The sequence below is a fragment of the Melanotaenia boesemani genome, chromosome 20 (genome assembly GCF_017639745.1).
Source record: "Melanotaenia boesemani isolate fMelBoe1 chromosome 20, fMelBoe1.pri, whole genome shotgun sequence".
NCBI lineage: Eukaryota > Metazoa > Chordata > Actinopteri > Atheriniformes > Melanotaeniidae > Melanotaenia > Melanotaenia boesemani.
Window position 1 is genome coordinate 21,467,269 of NC_055701.1, and position 17,903 is coordinate 21,485,171.

Sequence of the window (17,903 nt, forward strand, 5' to 3'; positions counted from 1 at the left end):
ACTTACTTTAGGTTTTGGTACTTTTGTAACATTACTCTACTTTGTTTGGCTCCTTGTAGAGACTCTTATCAAGCAAGCAAGAAGGAAAAACTCAGCCTAAGTCTGGCAGACCATTTCTCACGTTTAGGTGTTTAAACTTGCTCAGGCTTGTATCTTACCCAAATTCAGATCACCTTGCATCCTCTACTGTGACTCTCATCCCAAACTGACCAAAATCCAAATATCAAACCCTGCTAAGGCTGGGCTTACACCAGAAGACTTTTTAAAGATTTGCACAAGACTCTGAAAAACTACCAGCTCACATCTAAAGACTAATGTTTAGAGTCTTAAGTCTCAGCCTAGTCTCAGACTGAGATTTGACAAAGACTGTGAATCTTGTAGGGTCACAAATTACAAGACTGCAACTAGATTCTTTTAGCATTTTATTGTGATATGTTGGACGGTTGATCTCAAACAGGGCTGATCTGCCCACAGTAAAGCAAACAAGGGGAAAATTTCACTCCAGTAGGGAATTACACATCATCATTATTAAGTGTGGCTTTACATCTCCACCAGGTGTTATACCGACTCATCAGAACCTGGAGGGATGATCCACAGCAGACATTTACTTCTTAATAACCATCCATTCCTCTTTCTGGACGGTCCACCGACAACGTTTCATCACCGCTTCTTGTTTGTCTTTTTTGTCTTTTTTTTTTCTTTTCTTTTCTTTTTTTTTTTACCTCCATTTTTGCCTGTGTTCTGACTGTCGGGATTCTTGTTTCTGCTGTGTCAGAGCTCATCTATTGGTTGTTGATCGTGTTTCGTCACTGTGACTTGCGATAATATCAAACATGTTTGATATTGTCGCAGATCCAAGACTAGGGAAAGATTGAGGTTAAACAGCGCAGATTACCAGCTTACACCCAACGACTGAGATGACAGAAGCGCGCTGTGACTCCAGTGAAACTCCTAAAATTTCCTAAAGACTTCCATTTTTAGTCTGCGATCGTGAAAATCGTTTGGTGTGAGCCCAGCATTAGTCTGACAAAATTTAATGAAAAATTAACATCCTATCTCACAGCAATGCAGGAAAACTCAGCCATGCATTTGTTCATTATGTCCTTCCCTATGTTCCATAACTCTTAAGTTTATTTGCTGGACCTTTCTGTTTTGGTTAGGTTTAGGCTACAATGGGTTATTTTCAGGGAAATGTTGCTAATATTAAAGCCCAGACAGCCTAAGAATGGTCTGAAAGTGAAAATATCCAATGAGAGGCAGCTGTTTGGACCAAATGCCTTGTTGATGTCAGAGATCAGGATGTCAGGGGATTAATTAAATTATTTTAAAGAGAGAGAGAGAGAGAGAGAGAGAGAGAGAGAGAGAGAGAGAGAGAGAGAGAGAGAGAGAAGAACGACAAAGTCTTTTGGGTGGCTCTTTGAAAGAAACGACTCTTTCAAGATTCAACTCCCCTCAAAAAGCCATGAATCATACCATTTCTGGTTACAGAAAGAGGCCGGACATAAAAACACCCTCCCCCCGGCGCTCACCAATGAAAAACAGTCTGAGGAGGAGACTCCTGCATGAAAGCTGGTGCTGTGATACTTTCCCGACTTCACTCGTCAGGTCAGGCAGAGCTGGTCAGGCTACCTGCGCATCCAGCATGGCGACTCCTCTCACCGACCAGGAGAAGCGCAAGCAGATCAGCATCAGGGGGATCGTGGGGGTGGAGAACGTTGCAGAGCTTAAGAAGGGTTTCAATCGCCACCTGCACTTCACCCTGGTCAAAGACAGGAACATCGCAACGCCCAGAGATTATTACTTTGCCTTGGCCCACACCGTGAGGGACCACCTGGTGGGGAGATGGATCAGGACACAACAGTTTTACTATGAAGCAGATCCAAAAGTAAGCGTAAAAATGTCCAAGTCATGAAGTTTCTGCAGAATATTCCGGCAAAATCATGCAAGTATTTCCTGTGTGTGGCAACAGCAAGATTTAAATCTGCTTTTTAAAGTAGAGTTACTGCTAAATTTGTGCTCTCTGTAAGACGGACTAGTTTGTGTTTCATAAAACTTTACGAATAAAAAAAAGCATTGTATTTTCAGCTCACTGCTCTGTTTATTTGTCTGTTTTGTGCTTGGAAAGGCGTGCCTGTTCCAGTTTAATTCATTTGCTTCTCCACTCTGTGTTTCATTTTCTGCACCTTTAAACTTGGAAGTTTTCTTTAAGTTGCAGTTTGTGCAAAGACACCCAATGTCCCCTAAATTCCTTTTCTTTTGACCATTCAGAGGGTGTATTATCTGTCTCTGGAGTTCTACATGGGCAGAACGCTCCAGAACACCATGATCAACCTGGGTCTGCAGAACGCCTGCGATGAAGCCATTTACCAGGTCAGATGTTGGCTCTACAGAGGCTTTTGATAACAGTTGCACAATTTAGCAGATGTAATGACTGTGCTCTTTTGAATTGCTCTGCTGTAGCTTGGCCTGGACATGGAGGAACTAGAGGAGATGGAAGAGGACGCAGGGCTGGGAAATGGAGGTCTGGGGAGGCTGGCAGGTAAAAATGCTGCTAAATTTAAAGGAGTTTTTTTTAAAAAGAGAGAGAGTAATCTTTACTGCACAAGTTACAAGAGGTCATTTTTTAAAGCAAATCTCTACGTTTTACTTAAATTTTTACTTTGAACTCCACCAAACTCCTGAGAGACCATTCATGTTGCATCCAAACACTTTATTTTCATTACAACAGTGCTCCTTTGTTATCTCCTGGCTATTTTGGCAGTTTTCCACCAAATAACTCTGTGAGTCTATTGAACATGTGATGCAGCTAGCAGCCATGGAAACGTTGCAACAGACAAGGCAAATGACCACCCAACAACCCCAACAAGCACCACAAACCTTGTTTAGTTCTCATTTCACATTTTGTATTTCTAAATTTATGTCCACTTATGTTTTTTTTTTTTGTTTTTGTTTTTGTTTTTGTTTTTTTGGTATCTTCCCAGCTTGCTTCTTGGACTCCATGGCCACCCTGGGTCTTGCAGCCTACGGTTATGGCATCCGATATGAATATGGGATATTTAATCAGAAGATAAGAGATGGTTGGCAGGTAACTAAAGCAACCCTTCTAAGATTATTAAAAAAGTTATAGCTGAAGCTTAGCCACAGTTTCAAATATAGCTCTTAATGTTATCTTTTTTGAAAATGAGGATTTCCAAAGTCGATTTAGGTCAAAGTAGAAATAAATGAGGTCAAAAAACATCATGAGCTAATCATTAATGAAGCTTAGACTGTGGCCTGCTCCGCTTAGCACCACCAAAGTGGTGCAAGTTCCTTGCAGAAGCTGGAGTAGGATGACAAAACAAAATAAACATTGTGTATCTTGTGATAAGGGTTCCTTAAACTGAAGGCTTTTGCTCTTTTGACTTCTATTTATTTGCAGTGTAAACATGTACCTCTGAACTCTGAACTATACACATGCTCAGCGTTGCTGCAGACAGGTGGATGAACCTGTACATCTGATCCCTGCTACTAATTAAAGTTGTTTGCTTGAATGGCATCAAAGTGAATAATATTTTATTCATTCCCAAACAAAAGTCATGATGTATTTGAGGGGAAAATATAAACATTTAAAAATTAAGTGACAAATGTTGCAAGAGTGAGAGGTGTGGCTGAACTCTCCACAGATCACCATGAATGCTATGGGTTTTTTTTTTTTGCACTGAGCTTTGGAGACTCACAGCTAGTAGTTAATTATCTGTGCAGAGAGGCTTCTTCTCACTAACATGTCCAGGATTAAGGTCAGTCTGCCTGTACAGTCTGAAAACTGGTAGAGAGATGTTGGAGTCAGGAATGTATTCCTGTTGCCATGTTCCAGTGAAACATCTTTCATTCCTGATATCTGCTCTATGTCCTCGTCCACTTTATGGGCAGTTGATCTCACTTTCCTTATGACAAAGACTTTTTTAAACTTCCTCTTTCTAAGTTATCTTTTTCTCCTGCTTTACAACCTCTCTGACTTGTCCAGATGTGTCTTATTTTGTGCATTGTTCGGGCTTTGGAAAGCTCGGTTTCTCATATACACCAATAGTTTTCCTGTTTGCAGGATTACTCATCAGATATTGAGAGGTGTCACACATGCTAGCATAAATATTTTGAGTGGCATTGTCTCTGAATCAGCTAAGAAATATGTTTCAGACATCAAAGAAAGACAGACTAGAGCTACCACAACAGACCCATTATTATGTGAGAAGCTTTTCTTACTTAAAGCTAAAGTATAAAGAGCTCAGATAAGGCAGAGTTTACCCTCCGGTCCTGACGTGGTGTAGGTGGAGGAAGCAGATGACTGGCTGAGGCATGGGAACCCCTGGGAAAAAGCTCGTCCTGAGTACACGCTGCCAGTTCACTTCTATGGACGTGTAGAGGAGACTAAAGACGGCCCTAAATGGGTCAACACTCAGGTATTGAACTCAGTTATTGGATTTCTAAAATTGCGACAGTTATCCCAAAATGTTTTGTTTGAAATCTCCATATTTTTACTAAATCAACCTTCATAATATTTGTTGTCTTCCCTTTGCAGGTAGTCCTAGCGATGCCTTACGACACACCTATTCCTGGCTACATGAACAACACTGTGAATACCATGAGGTTGTGGTCTGCCCGCGCCCCCAATGACTTCAACTTAAGAGACTGTGAGTGATGTAGGAAATCTTTTATCCATGTGAAGACAAAAATCCACTTTTGCAACACAACTTCAGTATTTCCTTTGAACAGAAAAAAAGTTGCAAGACTGAAAGAAGCTGCTGCAATCATAGTTACTTCCTCTCCTGCACATTAGAATATAGAGCTTTAAATTTCAGCCACCATGATGTGTGATGTTATCTGTTCGCAGTTAACGTTGGAGATTACATACAGGCTGTTCTGGACAGAAATCTGGCAGAGAACATCTCGCGCGTGCTTTACCCAAATGACAATGTAAGTTTAGTCTAGGAGTCAACTCACAGGTGACCCCATGCATGTGTGTTCATGAGAATACCACATTTTGAGCATGGCTCTAACTTTCCACGTGTTTCTGTATTGTAGTTCTTTGAAGGAAAAGAACTTCGTCTGAAGCAGGAGTACTTTGTCGTGGCAGCCACACTCCAAGACATCATCCGCCGCTTCAAGACCACTAAGAAGGGCAGCCCAGGTCGTACCTCCTTCGACAGCTTTCCAGACAAAGTAAGCCACAGAGTCGCTGCTGGTTGCAAATGGTGCAGAGGTGGCGTGAATCTGCAGTCATGTAAAAACTGAGTACACATACTCTCATTTCTAAAGGTTTTACACATCATGAAATACTTTTTAAAAAAGTCATCTGGTCCTTAATCAGATCTTAAATTTAGACAAATACAACCTCAGATGAGGAGCAACACGTTATATCAGTATCATTATTTATCATCATTGTAACACCTTAATTCTTTTCTTTTTCAATCATTCTGTTGAAGATTTGCTGTTTTGCTTGATATCATTTCCAACAGCAAATAGCATCACTTTTCACTCTTACAGAGGAGTTCATGGCCCACTCAATGGCTGCAAAGCATGCAGGTCCTGTTCCTGCAAAACAAGCCCAAAACAACAGCCGTCCACCCCTTTGTGCTGATTTCCTGTGTTTGGCTTCCATCAAACATGCTGCAGTGCATTATGGACAAACATCTCCCCTTTGGTCTCATCTGCCCAAAGCACATTGTTCAAATATGGTTGATTCAGATGCAGTTTCGCAAACCTGAGCTGTTATCAGAGCATTGCATAGTCTGGCCTTGGGGTTGACTTGCTAGGACGTCCACTCATGAGAAGGTTAAAGATTCTCCTGAATGCTTTCAACTTGTGTGTAATCACAGTTTTGAAATGGCCTTAGATTAATTCCACTGAGAACAGGCAGAAAATAAACGTTGTCATCTCACCGTGGCCAAAACATTAAAATCTTGGATCCCCAACATATGCAGCAGATTTTTATCTATTGTTTCACAGATCAACAGGGGGGAGACCGCTGTGTCACCGCAGGTTGTCATGTTTTCCAGGTTGCAATCCAGCTGAATGACACTCATCCGGCCATGGCCATCCCCGAACTGATGAGAGTCTTTGTGGACATTGAGAAACTCGACTGGGACACGGTGGGTCTAAACACTGTTTTCCCTAATTTAGAACAACTTACAGCTCGTTAGGACATTTTAACAAGTAAGAGCAGTAACATAAAAGCAGTTAGAACCACAGAGCAAGAGAGATTAAACAAATACGCAAGTGTTGCATAATGTTTTTGTGCAACGGTGAAAGTTGTTTGCCAGGTGAAGACACAAAATTCAGAGAGGCAACAGTTTTTATTTTGATTGTGGAAGTAAGGATTATGTCGAATGTGGCAAAGATTTAGCCCCATTATTTAGTTTAAAAATATTTAATGAGAGTCTTGTTCCTCCTCCTGTAGGCCTGGGACCTCACCAGACGTACATTTGCTTACACCAACCATACAGTCCTCCCTGAGGCTCTGGAGCGCTGGCCTGTGGAGCTACTGGAGAACCTGCTGCCCAGACACCTGCAGATCATATACCAGATAAACCAGGTCCACTTGGATGTGAGTGTCAGGAAATAATCCAGCTGTCAGCCTCATTTGTCTGTTTTACTTTTTTAAAACAGTTAAACTAGCTAAACTACACAGTAACAAGCTGAAAAAATCAAAAGACTGATTTTTACTAAGCCTGAATTCACGTCCTCCTCGTTTATATCTCCCCTGCAGAATATCGCTGCTCTCTTCCCAAAAGACATCGACAAGTTGAGGAAGATGTCTCTGATCGAGGAGGACGGATGTAAGAGGGTGAACATGGCACACCTGTGCATCGTGGGTTCCCACGCTGTCAACGGAGTTGCTGAGATACACTCCAACATCATCAAGACAGAAGTGTAAGCCTTCTGCTGAAAACTCAAAATATGCCAAATCTTAAAATATCATTAAGAAATTGGAATTGCCTCATCCACAAGAAGAAAATGAGGAAACTGACACTCAGAAGAATATTTGCTAAATGACAGTGGCCTCATACGTTACCACAGGACTGTCTGCACCTCGCTTTAAGAAACCTGAGACCTGCATGTATCCCCGTATTCAAAAGGCTCCTCTTGGCAAAGTAAATTTATTTGGTACAATACACCAGCCGGACCATCATTCTACTATCATGATGCTGGACAGGTTTAAAAAAAAAAAAAAAAAAAAAAAAAAAGAAAAAGTTCACAGTTTTTTCAATGTTGCATCATCATTATGAGACAATCTCTGTAGGTTCCTTAAATCTATGCTTTGAATACATTACAGTTCTAGCTACAGTATTCTAACATTGGAAAAGTTTAATCAAATTTAATATTTAAACGTAATAGATGTCAGTTAATTCAGTCCCATGAAGAAAAGTCTAACACAGTAGCATGTTCTTAAAATTGATGCCAAAGTCAATACAAATCTTCATTTTTGAGCCAGTGATAACATGTATAATGGTCTGCTCTTTATGTACTGAATATACTGTCTCCTATTTCTACCTAAATAGTCTTTTTGTGTGTGTGTGTGTGTGTGTGTGTGTGTGTGTGTGTGTGTGTGTGTGTGTGTGTGTGTGTGTGTGTGTGTGTGTGTGTGTGTGTGTGTGTGTGTGTGTGTGTGTGTGTGTGTGTGTGTGTGTGTGTGTGTGTGTGTGTGTGTAGATTTCGTGATTTCAGTGACCTAGAGCCAAATAAGTTCCAGAACAAAACCAACGGCATCACTCCCAGACGCTGGCTGCTCCTCTGCAACCCCGGACTGGCTGAGCTTATAGCCGAGGTCTGTTATCAGCTGAATCAAAGCCAAAAGACGTTGCAGTGTCTAACACCCCTAAATCTTCAGAGAAATCTTCCCCATCTGCAGTACGATCAGACTTTGGCAGAGCCTTGGCTTTTCAGCTTAGTCAGCTCCATACAAATATTTTTTGAGCCCTGATAAAGTGCACGCTGTTTGCTAGTTTTGTAGATTGTGGTAACCTTTGACATGTGTTGTTTTTTTTTTTTTTTCAGGTCATTGGGGAAGATTATGTGAAGGACCTCAGCCAGCTGCAGAAGCTGAATGATTTTGTTGACGATGCCGCCTTCATCCGGGACATCTCCAAAGTAAAACAGGTAAAGAGACGTGTCAGGACTTTCAAATAATTAAAATCCATAATTAGTCTGAAAATAACACTCCAGCAAAAAATGATGGAATCACCATTTGTTGGGGGATTTAGCCGTTTCTGTAAGCCCCTTACAGACTTTAATGAGATGTTAAACCTGGCAAGAAACTTGGCCCTAAAAGGAGAGTTGTGTGCTGGTTATTATTCCTAGTCCACTGTGTGTAAAATTTATAGCAAGAACAAACAAAATGGGAAGGTAGTAAAAGAGGAAACATACAGGTAGACCATGGTAGGTGGCAAAATGTCACGACAGAAAACAATCAGGAAAGGCCTACGCATCCAGAAAAGTCCATAACAAGCTGGTAATCCTGTGAAGCCGATCTGTCAACTACTATATGAGAAAGTTCGAACCTGATAGGAAAATCCATATTTTTCAAACATAAGTCTATAAGTCTGATCACATTCAAGATGGGATAAAAGCCAGAGCAACTATAATAATTTAATAAAGAATTAATTCATAAATTTGATTATGATTTAATAATTTTGTAATTATTTGATCTTGAAAAAATGTATTTGTGATTTTGTTTTTGCTTTTTTTTTGGGGGGGGGGGGGGTGTAAATATAATGATCAGACTTCCTCAGAGTGTGGATTTTCCATCATTTTTCCAGAGGTTGAATTAAAACAACATAGCAAGTGTGTAACTTATCATTTTTCCCCCCATTTTGACAGCATTTGTGTGTTTGAACTAGTTTGGACAGGATGATGTTTACAGCTGTGTTGCATCACATCTTTGTTTCTTAACACTCTGTGGTAAAGATTTGAGGAGACCAACTGCTGTAGTGTTGAAAGCAAAATGCTTTCCAAATCTTCCTCGGTACAGAATTTTAGCTGCTCGGCAGCAGCTTTTATCTTTCCCCTTGTGCATTTTCTCTGTTGGTGTTACTCTCCTTGTGTCTTTGCAGTTTTAGATCTTGAAATATGTCTAGTTGTTTTAAATTAGCCCTTGGTAATTAGTCATTGGCAAAGTGTTGAGTGGTTTTGCATCTTTACATCAGAACTTTATTAAAGATGTATTGCTGTGTTTTGCAGATGAACTGCTTTTGATAGATCTCTGTGTCAGTGACGCCATGACAGTGGCTACTAGGTTGCACCTTGAATCCAGACACTTCAACCTTCATGGAAAAATTTTATCTCTAACTTGTATAATTTCCACAGATCATAGCAGGAAGAATCTTTCTTTATAGTCTAATCAAGTTATGCTTTGCAAAATCACATTTTGCACAGGTCCAGACTGGTCTCTCCTCTAATTCAGCACATTTTCACTTCAATGACTCCTCAGTTGCCAAGTAACATATTTCAATTTCCTTTTTTTTTTTTTTTTTTTCTCCCACAGGACAACAAGCTGAAATTTGCCCAGTACCTGGAGAAGGAGTACAGGGTTAAAATTAACCCAAACTCCATGTTCGACGTCCACGTCAAGAGAATCCATGAGTACAAGCGACAGCTCCTCAACTGCCTGCACATCATCGCCATGTACAACCGTAGGTGTAGCTCACTGCAATGGGTTTGGTGGATCTGACGTTATGCACTCTGACATGCCTTGATGTGGAAGATTCCACACCCTTGTCATGTTAAAACATACATGAGGAATGTTTACCCCTAAATCAGCTGTGGAAATTTTCCATGCAGTCTAAAGACCGTAATAATAAACAGGGCAGGGTTTCATCAGTTCTTCAACATGAAGCCTTTATCCAAGCCAGCTAAATGAGTTTCACAGTTTCCATGAAATTAAGTCTTGATTTTTGTTGAAATTACATCCTTATCTTTATTCCCAAGGCATCAGGAAGAACCCCACGGCGACTTTTGTACCACGGACTGTGATCATCGGTGGAAAGGTGCAGTTTCAGAAGAGCACTGATAAAAAAGCCCATCTTATATTTGGTTGAACAATGAGTCTTGCGTTGTCACCCTCTGCAGGCTGCACCAGGATATCACATGGCAAAAATGATCATCAAGCTCATCACCTCAGTGGCTGATGTGGTGAATAATGATCATATGGTGGGAAATAAACTGAAAGTCATCTACCTGGAGAACTACAGAGTCTCCCTTGCAGAGAAAGGTGCTATTTATTCCTAAAATCCTGTTGCTTTTTTTTTTTTTTTTTTTTTTTTGTTATTTTTATATGGAAGGATAAATATTTGTCATTAACTTGTTTATTTAATCTGTTCTTCCTTAGTAATACCTGCCACAGATTTGTCAGAGCAGATCTCCACTGCTGGCACAGAGGCTTCAGGAACAGGCAACATGAAGTTCATGCTAAACGGAGCTCTGACCATCGGCACCATGGATGGAGCCAACGTGGAGATGGCCGAAGAAGCAGGGGAGGAGAACCTCTTCATCTTTGGCATGAGGGTGGAGGGTGTAGCAGAAATGGACAAAAAGGGGTAAAAGAGTCTCATTCATATATATATATATATATATTTTGAGATGAAGGTTAAATGTTGTTAAATCTACTTTTTGTTGTTTTGTTAGATATGATGCCATGGAATTCTACAAGAAAATTCCTGAGCTGAAAGAAGTGATGGATCAGATCACATCTGGATTTTTCAGCCCTAAAAATCCAAAACTTTTCAAGGATCTTACCGACATGTTGTTCAAGCACGATCGGTATTTTTTTTTTTTTTTTTTTCTTACTGAACTTACAATGTTTAACTTGATGATTTTACATTAATCTACCTGTTTTTAGGTTCAAAGTGTTTGCAGATTTTGAGGCCTACATGAAATGCCAAGAAAAAGTCAGCAAACTCTATCAGGTAACATTTGTCTCAGACTTTCCTTCTTTTCCCCTTTTCTTTTCAGTTGCTAATATTTTCTGTATCCCATTAAGTTCCCTGTAATGCAACAAAAATCATTCTGCAAACATGGATGGATAATTATAATTAAACACAAACATGTCTTTTTCTTTTCTGTAACAGAATCCAGTGAAGTGGACGAAGATGGTGATCAAAAACATTGCTGCCACGGGAAAGTTCTCCAGCGACAGGACCATCGCAGAATACGCCACCGAGGTGTGGGGCGTGGAGCCCACCGACTTGAAGATCCCGCCGCCAAGTGAACCCAGAGAGGCCATCGTGGAAACTGCCAGAGCTCTAAAGAAAATGTGAAGCCGCTCCACAACCAAAATGCTGCCTTTGTTTACAACACATTCAACTGCCTCCATTCACTACCTGTAGCCACCATGAAACGCGTCTCTAAACTGCTCTGCGGACTTAAGGTGCTTTTAGAAACGCACATACTTTTACTTCTTTTTAACATCTGAGTCAAAGCACTGGTATTTGTTTGGTTCAAACGCATTCGTGACTCACTGGGGAAGAGAAAGCTCAAGGAATTTATTTCTAACATTTGTCAGGTTCAAGATGAGCAGATGTTACAGAAGTTTAGTAAGATCTCAGTCGCACAGCAGCTGAATAAAACGTGTTTATTGTTACATTTGTGTGGCTTTATGTGGGTCGTTCCAACAGCTGTATATCTGTACTTGTAGAATTTATTTGCATCAGTATCAGTTGGACAAATGGACACAACTTCATTTGAAATAATAAAAAAGTCACTGTAAAATTATATTAAAGCGTTTTATTTCTCTTTTTCAGAAGACATAAGTTCACTTTGTGGTAAAAGAAGTTAAACCCACTCTACGGTCACAGGTTTTGTAGAAATTTCCTGCAACCAAAAGAGAGACAATTTATTTGCATTGGGATGGTATCTTAAAGACGAAACACAAAGAACACTCTGAAAGACATCATTGGTCTTTAACATAAATTTTTTTAATTTTCCAATAAAGCAAGTTTTACTTTACCTAACCACTTCTGACAAATTAGGGTCCAAGTAGATATTGCTGTGGGAGAATCCCAGATTTGCATTGTAGGAAACCATTTCAACCCGTTTGCCTGCGTTTAATTCCCTGTGAGCCTGCAGCGATATCTCGTACAGCTGGAAGCAATGAATAAAAAGTATTTCAGCAAAGATGAAGCAGCATTTACTGCAGGAAATGGTCTCAGTGGTGAGGAAGAGCTGCCACCGTACCTTCTGACCCATGTGATAAGGAACAATTTTGTCATCTTCTGCATGCAGAATGAGAAGTGGAGCCGTCAGCATCTTTAAGCTGCAGAAGTATTAAAGTTGAAAGTAATCAGAAGATTTAATGAAACAGCAATCAATGTTAAGCATCAACATGAACCACTAAATATCTAACTAGTCTCTTAATCTCTCTTACTTTTTATCATTAGCAAATACAATGTTCATCCTTTCCAGCAGGTTCCAAAGCAAGCTCTCAAATCCTGGAAGGAACATGTACATCTGGAAAAAGAGAAGTTTGTTGGAATATCCTGTGTACCTTAATAGAACAAAAACTTGCATAACAGACATGACTCCATCAAAAAATACTAGCTTTTATACCAGAAAAAGTTAAATATGATAAATTTAATATTACATACTAACTGCAGTGGTTAATTTTACAGTTGTGGAAACTTTTGTCTTTCTTCCCCCCTTTCCTTCTCTCTCAACTTTGATAGGTGAGAATTAGTGTATAAACAAATTCTTTATTTGTTTATATTTTCTTAATACACAAGTTGGTCAGTAAATACAAAGAAAATTGTTTCTTTGGGCTTATGTGTGTTAAATAAAGTGTCAAACAAACTATAGTTTTCATTCACTGCAAAGCCATATTTATCTATTTAAAATGCATCTTTGTTCATTATATTCTTTACTTTCTATCTCTTCCTTTAATATTGACTAAAATGGCATTATATGTCTTATACTCACAACTATCTAACTGAAAAAAGTATGAGTTTTTTTTTATTATTGTACTACAAACATTACTACAAACATTAGTATATAAATGGCTCATGACTTATTATTTTAACATGCCATTCTTTTGAAGAAAGACTAAATTAACACAGTTGTGTTTTTCTGTGACAATGAACAGCCAAAGGGCCTGCAGATGTAGAAAAGTGTAGTAAGGATCCCCACCTTAGCAAACGGATGGATGGCCACCACTTTTCCAATTCTTGTGTATGGAGCTTGAAGGATTAAAGCATCAACAGCAGACCCTGATGTTAAAGAAAATTATCCAGTTATGAAAACACAATGTATATGCTAAAAAATGAGTGCTAGAGTTTAATTCAGAGGTTTGTGTGGGCATATTGGAAAAATCTGAGCTTTACTGTAGTTTATATTGTTCATTTGGGTCTCATTGCAGTAAATCTGTGACTGACTTCTTTTTTTAAAAGTGGAGAAAAGAAAATAAATTAAAAGAAATCGTCTCTGTAGACGATGACAGCAAATCAGCTCAACAGAATTCAGAAGTGAATTCATCTTCAAACCCACCTTGCTCTTGTAGTTGCAGTGCAGTGTTTGTTGCCACCCTACAAAAACAAAACGAACTTTTAAAAAATAGTTTTAATTTTTCTTTAATAAGTTTAATGAACAGTGGACAAATCTGTTTAAAACATCTTAAAACAGAAACTGACCCAGAGCCCAGTGAGTGTCCCCACAGACAGACAACACTACTTCTGCTTTGTTTCTTTACCCACTGGTACAGGTAGAGGGCGTCATTGGTCAACCCAGCCTCACTGGGCTCCCCAGTAGAATCTCCAAAACCTGATGAAAAGACAAGTCACACAAGTCTATAAAAAACTTTCAATGAGACACCACTGTAAATGAACACCATCATTTTTCCATTTACCTGCTTAGATTATCACTCCAAATATGCTCATTTAAAATAAAAGTAAAAAATTAAAATCTTTGATATTTATATTAGAAACACATGATTTTCAATTTGTAAAATTAATAAACTGGGACTAATAAAAATAACCTGATCCCAGCCAGGTTTAAAGATTAGGCAAATACAACCTCAGACGAACAAAAAATACTTGACATATTCCACCATGTCATTATTTATCTAAAAAAATTAATGGACCCCAAAGCTTTAAAAGCTAACTTTAACAGCAACAATTGGAAGAAACCATTTTCCAAATCTGGGCCTCTCCTCTTAACAATATTACTTCAGTTCCTTGTGGCTTGCAGGTTTGTATGGTATTTATCTACAGTTTCAGTTAGACTGAAGTCTGTAGTTTGGGTCAGTTCAACATCTTTTCTTTTTCAGCTGTTCTGCTGTTATTTTGATGCTGTGTTTGGGCTCATGGTCGTGTTGTAGGATCTATTTTAGCCAACCGTTAGCTGTCAGACAGATTGCCTCACATTTGTTTCTCGGTTACTTTGGTATACAGAAAAGTGAATGGTCTACTTAATGATTGCAGGATTCCTGTGTCTGCAAAAGAGACCCAAATCACACCCCCTCCACCACCGTGCTTAATAGTTGGTATGGAGTGTTTGTGCTAATCTGCTGTGTTTGGTTCAACAAACATCTCTGCTATGGTCTTCTCAATTGAAAGAACATTGTCCCAGATGTCTGGTAGTTTGTTAAACTTTGCAAACTTAAGTAAATGCTGCCATGTTCTTTTTTTAAAATTTTAAAACCTGAGGTCCCCCTAATTGGGGAATTTTGGCAAAAAAAATTACATTTTGGAGACCTCAACTGACCTATCTGTACTAAAACCTCTTTAATCTTTTTCTGTTTCACTTTATCAGATTTGGTCTTAGCAGAGATAATGTTTACATATTGTACTATGATTTGATAGAGGTTTACATCTACACCTGCATTATTTCAACTGAATATTCAGATTCATCCTAAAAATGTTTGGGTGTGTTAAGTTGAACCTGAAACTTTACGTTTGTGGTGTGTGCCATCTTAATATATTTTCTTCATATTCCCGACCACTGATGTAATTTCAAATCAAGCAGAACAGGTTTGAAGAGCAATAATAATCTCACCTCTGTAGTCTAAAGATAAGACATGGTACCCTGCAGCACTTAAGATCTACACAAAAAGAATTAGAATTTTAAATCAAAGCTTAAAAACAAAAACATCCATCAGAAATAAACAAGTCGTGTTTAAGTATAGAACATGTACCTTCACCAGTTTTACTCTGTGATTCATTGCCCTGCAGAAAACCAAATGAGAGTCATTAATAAACAAACATGTGGCTTTTAGACTCATTTACTTCAACCAAAAAGCCCTGTGTGCATTGTTCCAGTGGACAAAACCAAGGGCCTGAGTACTCGTGCAATACCCACTAGACCCTATTAGGATCAGTTCAAGGACCTCTACACTACTACTCTTATCCCACCTGGTCCCTACATTGCCATGGAGATAGACAATAACAGGACTGCCATCCCCCAGTGTCTCCTGGTACCAGCCAGGCCCTCTCCCAGCAGACGCCTGCCATTGGCTGGCAGGGAGTGTATGCCTAGGAGACACACAGATAGAGAGGGAGAGAAAAGAAAGAGTGAAGAGCACAAACAAATGCGCTTGTGTTTTAGGATATAAAGGCAGGTTTTTAAATTGGTCTTGTGCAGCTGAATAAGTGTGGTTCCATTCACTCAGGAGCCACCTGTGCCGAATAAGCATGCTGAATGTTCAAGTGCTGATGCACTCCAGTGGCTGCAAATGGCCTACCACACTCCAACTGAGATGCCTTCCTCTGTGGTGAGGTAGAAGTTGCAGGTGTGGTTCAGCACATCCTGAGGCCTGCCGAGATCCACAAAGTATGGAAACCTCACTGTGGCAGATAAGAGCACACAAGGTCAGTATGGGCTGTTTTGTTTTGTTTTTGTCATATGGTATTTACAGCAAAGTGCTTTATAATGTATCCAGCATATGGAAATGCATAGGATTATTTAAGTGCATATCATGTTGCATTGAACAGAAATATTGTATTTCAAAATATTATGATGTATCAAATAGTTACAGATCAATATTTAATCCATTGGTGCAGCAAATTATATTGTTCTGTTGTATGTGTTTTCAATCCATCAAGTCCCATTACATCAAACTGTATTGTGCCATATTGTATCATGACCACATGCAAACCCATTAATAAGGGGGTCAGTGCAAATATGCAGGAAAGATGTCTTCTTAATTCATCCAGCCACCTTGTATCCTAAATGCATACCTTGCATGTGCATAAACACAAATGTCTTTATATGTTTCTTCAAAGGTAGCAGACTTTCTTGAGCAGTAGTTCTCCAGGCTGTTTGACAGTCCATCAAAGCATAAAAGACACCTAACTAAAGGGTTGAATCAGTGTTGTCTTCATATAACAGACAGCTTGGGGGAAATGCTTTTTTTAAGGATTTTTCTGCACTAGTGACCTTTATTTGAAGGTTGGGGGTAGATGTGAAGCAAAAGGCCAGGACTCAAGCAGAGTCCAGCTGCATCAAGGAGCTTCAGTCTCCATAGACAAGGTGCCTAACCATCAAAGCAATATTGAAAAATATCATTGGCCAGTTTGTTACTAGTAGACAGTCTTAAGAAACGGAAACAGGGATATAGGGTTGTAGCATGCCAAATGATGCAAAAACTGGACTGAAAATCAGTATGGAGTGATGTATCCTCCTTTAGAGCCTGGACGTCTTGACAGAGAACCGAACAAAAGTCAGCCAGCATCCAAAGAAGAGTTTTGGAAAGTCCTTCAAGAAGCCTGTAAAACTATTCCTGAAGATTACTTATGTTTTGCCTCATTTACTGTATTTCTATTTGTTTACACACATTTCAATATATCACTTTATATTTTTCCTGACAATACATAAAGCAAGTAGGGATAGTTTCAGACCTTTTCTCAATACTGTATATAACTAAAATAAACTAAATTTAGATACTGAGATCCTTGCAATGTTGTAGACACTGGGCTATTCTAACACATATTAAAATATTTAAACAGTCTTAACATACAATGACTCTGTTTGAGTAGACACTCAGGACAGGAAGCATTTTACTTACACAAGTGAGCAAATATGGCATAGCCCAGTATCCAAGGGAACAAGTAGAGAATGACAGGTACTAAAACATAGAGGGTTAACAGATGAAACAGAGCTCTCCTCATGTCTGCTACAGGTGAAGATGTTTCCACTCTACAACAAAACGATCTACCCGGTCATCCAGATCTTTGAGTTCATTTCCTCTTGTTTCAGTCAGGGTGTACTGAGGGAAAAGCCACTCGTTCTGATAACACGAGCATTGTGAAATACAGTGAAATGAGGTCAATGTTCAACTGAGACTAATCCTCAGCTGCTGCTTGTTCACATTTGACACAGTGAGGCAGATATTCAAGGAGAAATACGTGTATATTTCTCAAGGAAAAGTACAAGTACAGCCAAGACTACAGAAAAAATGTGTGGGTGTCAGCCAATCCAACAAACATTTTTAAAAAAATGATAACAGATTTAGAATTTTACATAAAAGTTAGTGACACAAATGCCCTCACCCCCTCTATAATACCACAGCAGTCAACAAAACAGAACTCCTACTGATGTTGCACTACAAAGCATTCTGGGTACTGAAGTCATTTAACAACACACTTTTAATACTATTGAGCATTTTTGGCCAGTTTCAACATATTAACTCTAAAACACATTCTTGAATTATTTTTTCTCATCCAAACTGTAACACTGACTAACCATGAATGAATAATCAACCTGCAACCATGCAACATGCTCCAGAACACTGGGCCCCAAACACTCCCACAGAAGAGAAATAAACCCATGATTAAAAAAGACATTACAGCCACTAAACATGCAGATACCTTAAATTGTTGTTTTGTGATTCATTTCACATCACTGTGTGGTCGTTTTTGGTTGGGGTTTTTATGTGTGTGTGTGTGTGT

General features: G+C 39.2%; 2 protein-coding genes across 2 annotated transcripts; one reads left to right on the forward strand and one right to left on the reverse strand.

Moving 5' to 3' along the window:
• Positions 1-1,581: 1,581 nt before the first annotated feature.
• Positions 1,582-11,742, forward strand: pygl (phosphorylase, glycogen, liver). Its single transcript, XM_041972849.1, has 20 exons — positions 1,582-1,885; positions 2,269-2,370; positions 2,461-2,539; positions 2,982-3,085; positions 4,305-4,436; positions 4,556-4,667; positions 4,868-4,950; positions 5,059-5,196; positions 6,033-6,125; positions 6,434-6,580; positions 6,743-6,906; positions 7,687-7,801; positions 8,032-8,133; positions 9,518-9,665; positions 9,961-10,019; positions 10,102-10,243; positions 10,361-10,568; positions 10,657-10,791; positions 10,871-10,937; positions 11,100-11,742. Exons 1-20 carry the CDS (start codon positions 1,643-1,645, stop codon positions 11,286-11,288), a joined length of 2,562 nt encoding a protein of 853 aa, XP_041828783.1. The 5' UTR covers positions 1,582-1,642; the 3' UTR covers positions 11,289-11,742.
• On the reverse strand, positions 11,740-17,245 carry LOC121631779 (lysophosphatidylserine lipase ABHD12-like). The gene is made up of 12 exons (XM_041972852.1): positions 17,021-17,245; positions 15,698-15,800; positions 15,369-15,488; positions 15,152-15,182; positions 15,013-15,058; positions 13,650-13,779; positions 13,507-13,544; positions 13,150-13,229; positions 12,395-12,477; positions 12,205-12,283; positions 11,978-12,111; positions 11,740-11,841 (listed from the first exon to the last, which is right to left on the reverse strand). Exons 1-12 carry the CDS (start codon positions 17,121-17,123, stop codon positions 11,820-11,822), a joined length of 969 nt encoding a protein of 322 aa, XP_041828786.1. The 5' UTR covers positions 17,124-17,245; the 3' UTR covers positions 11,740-11,819.
• Positions 17,246-17,903: the final 658 nt, after the last annotated feature.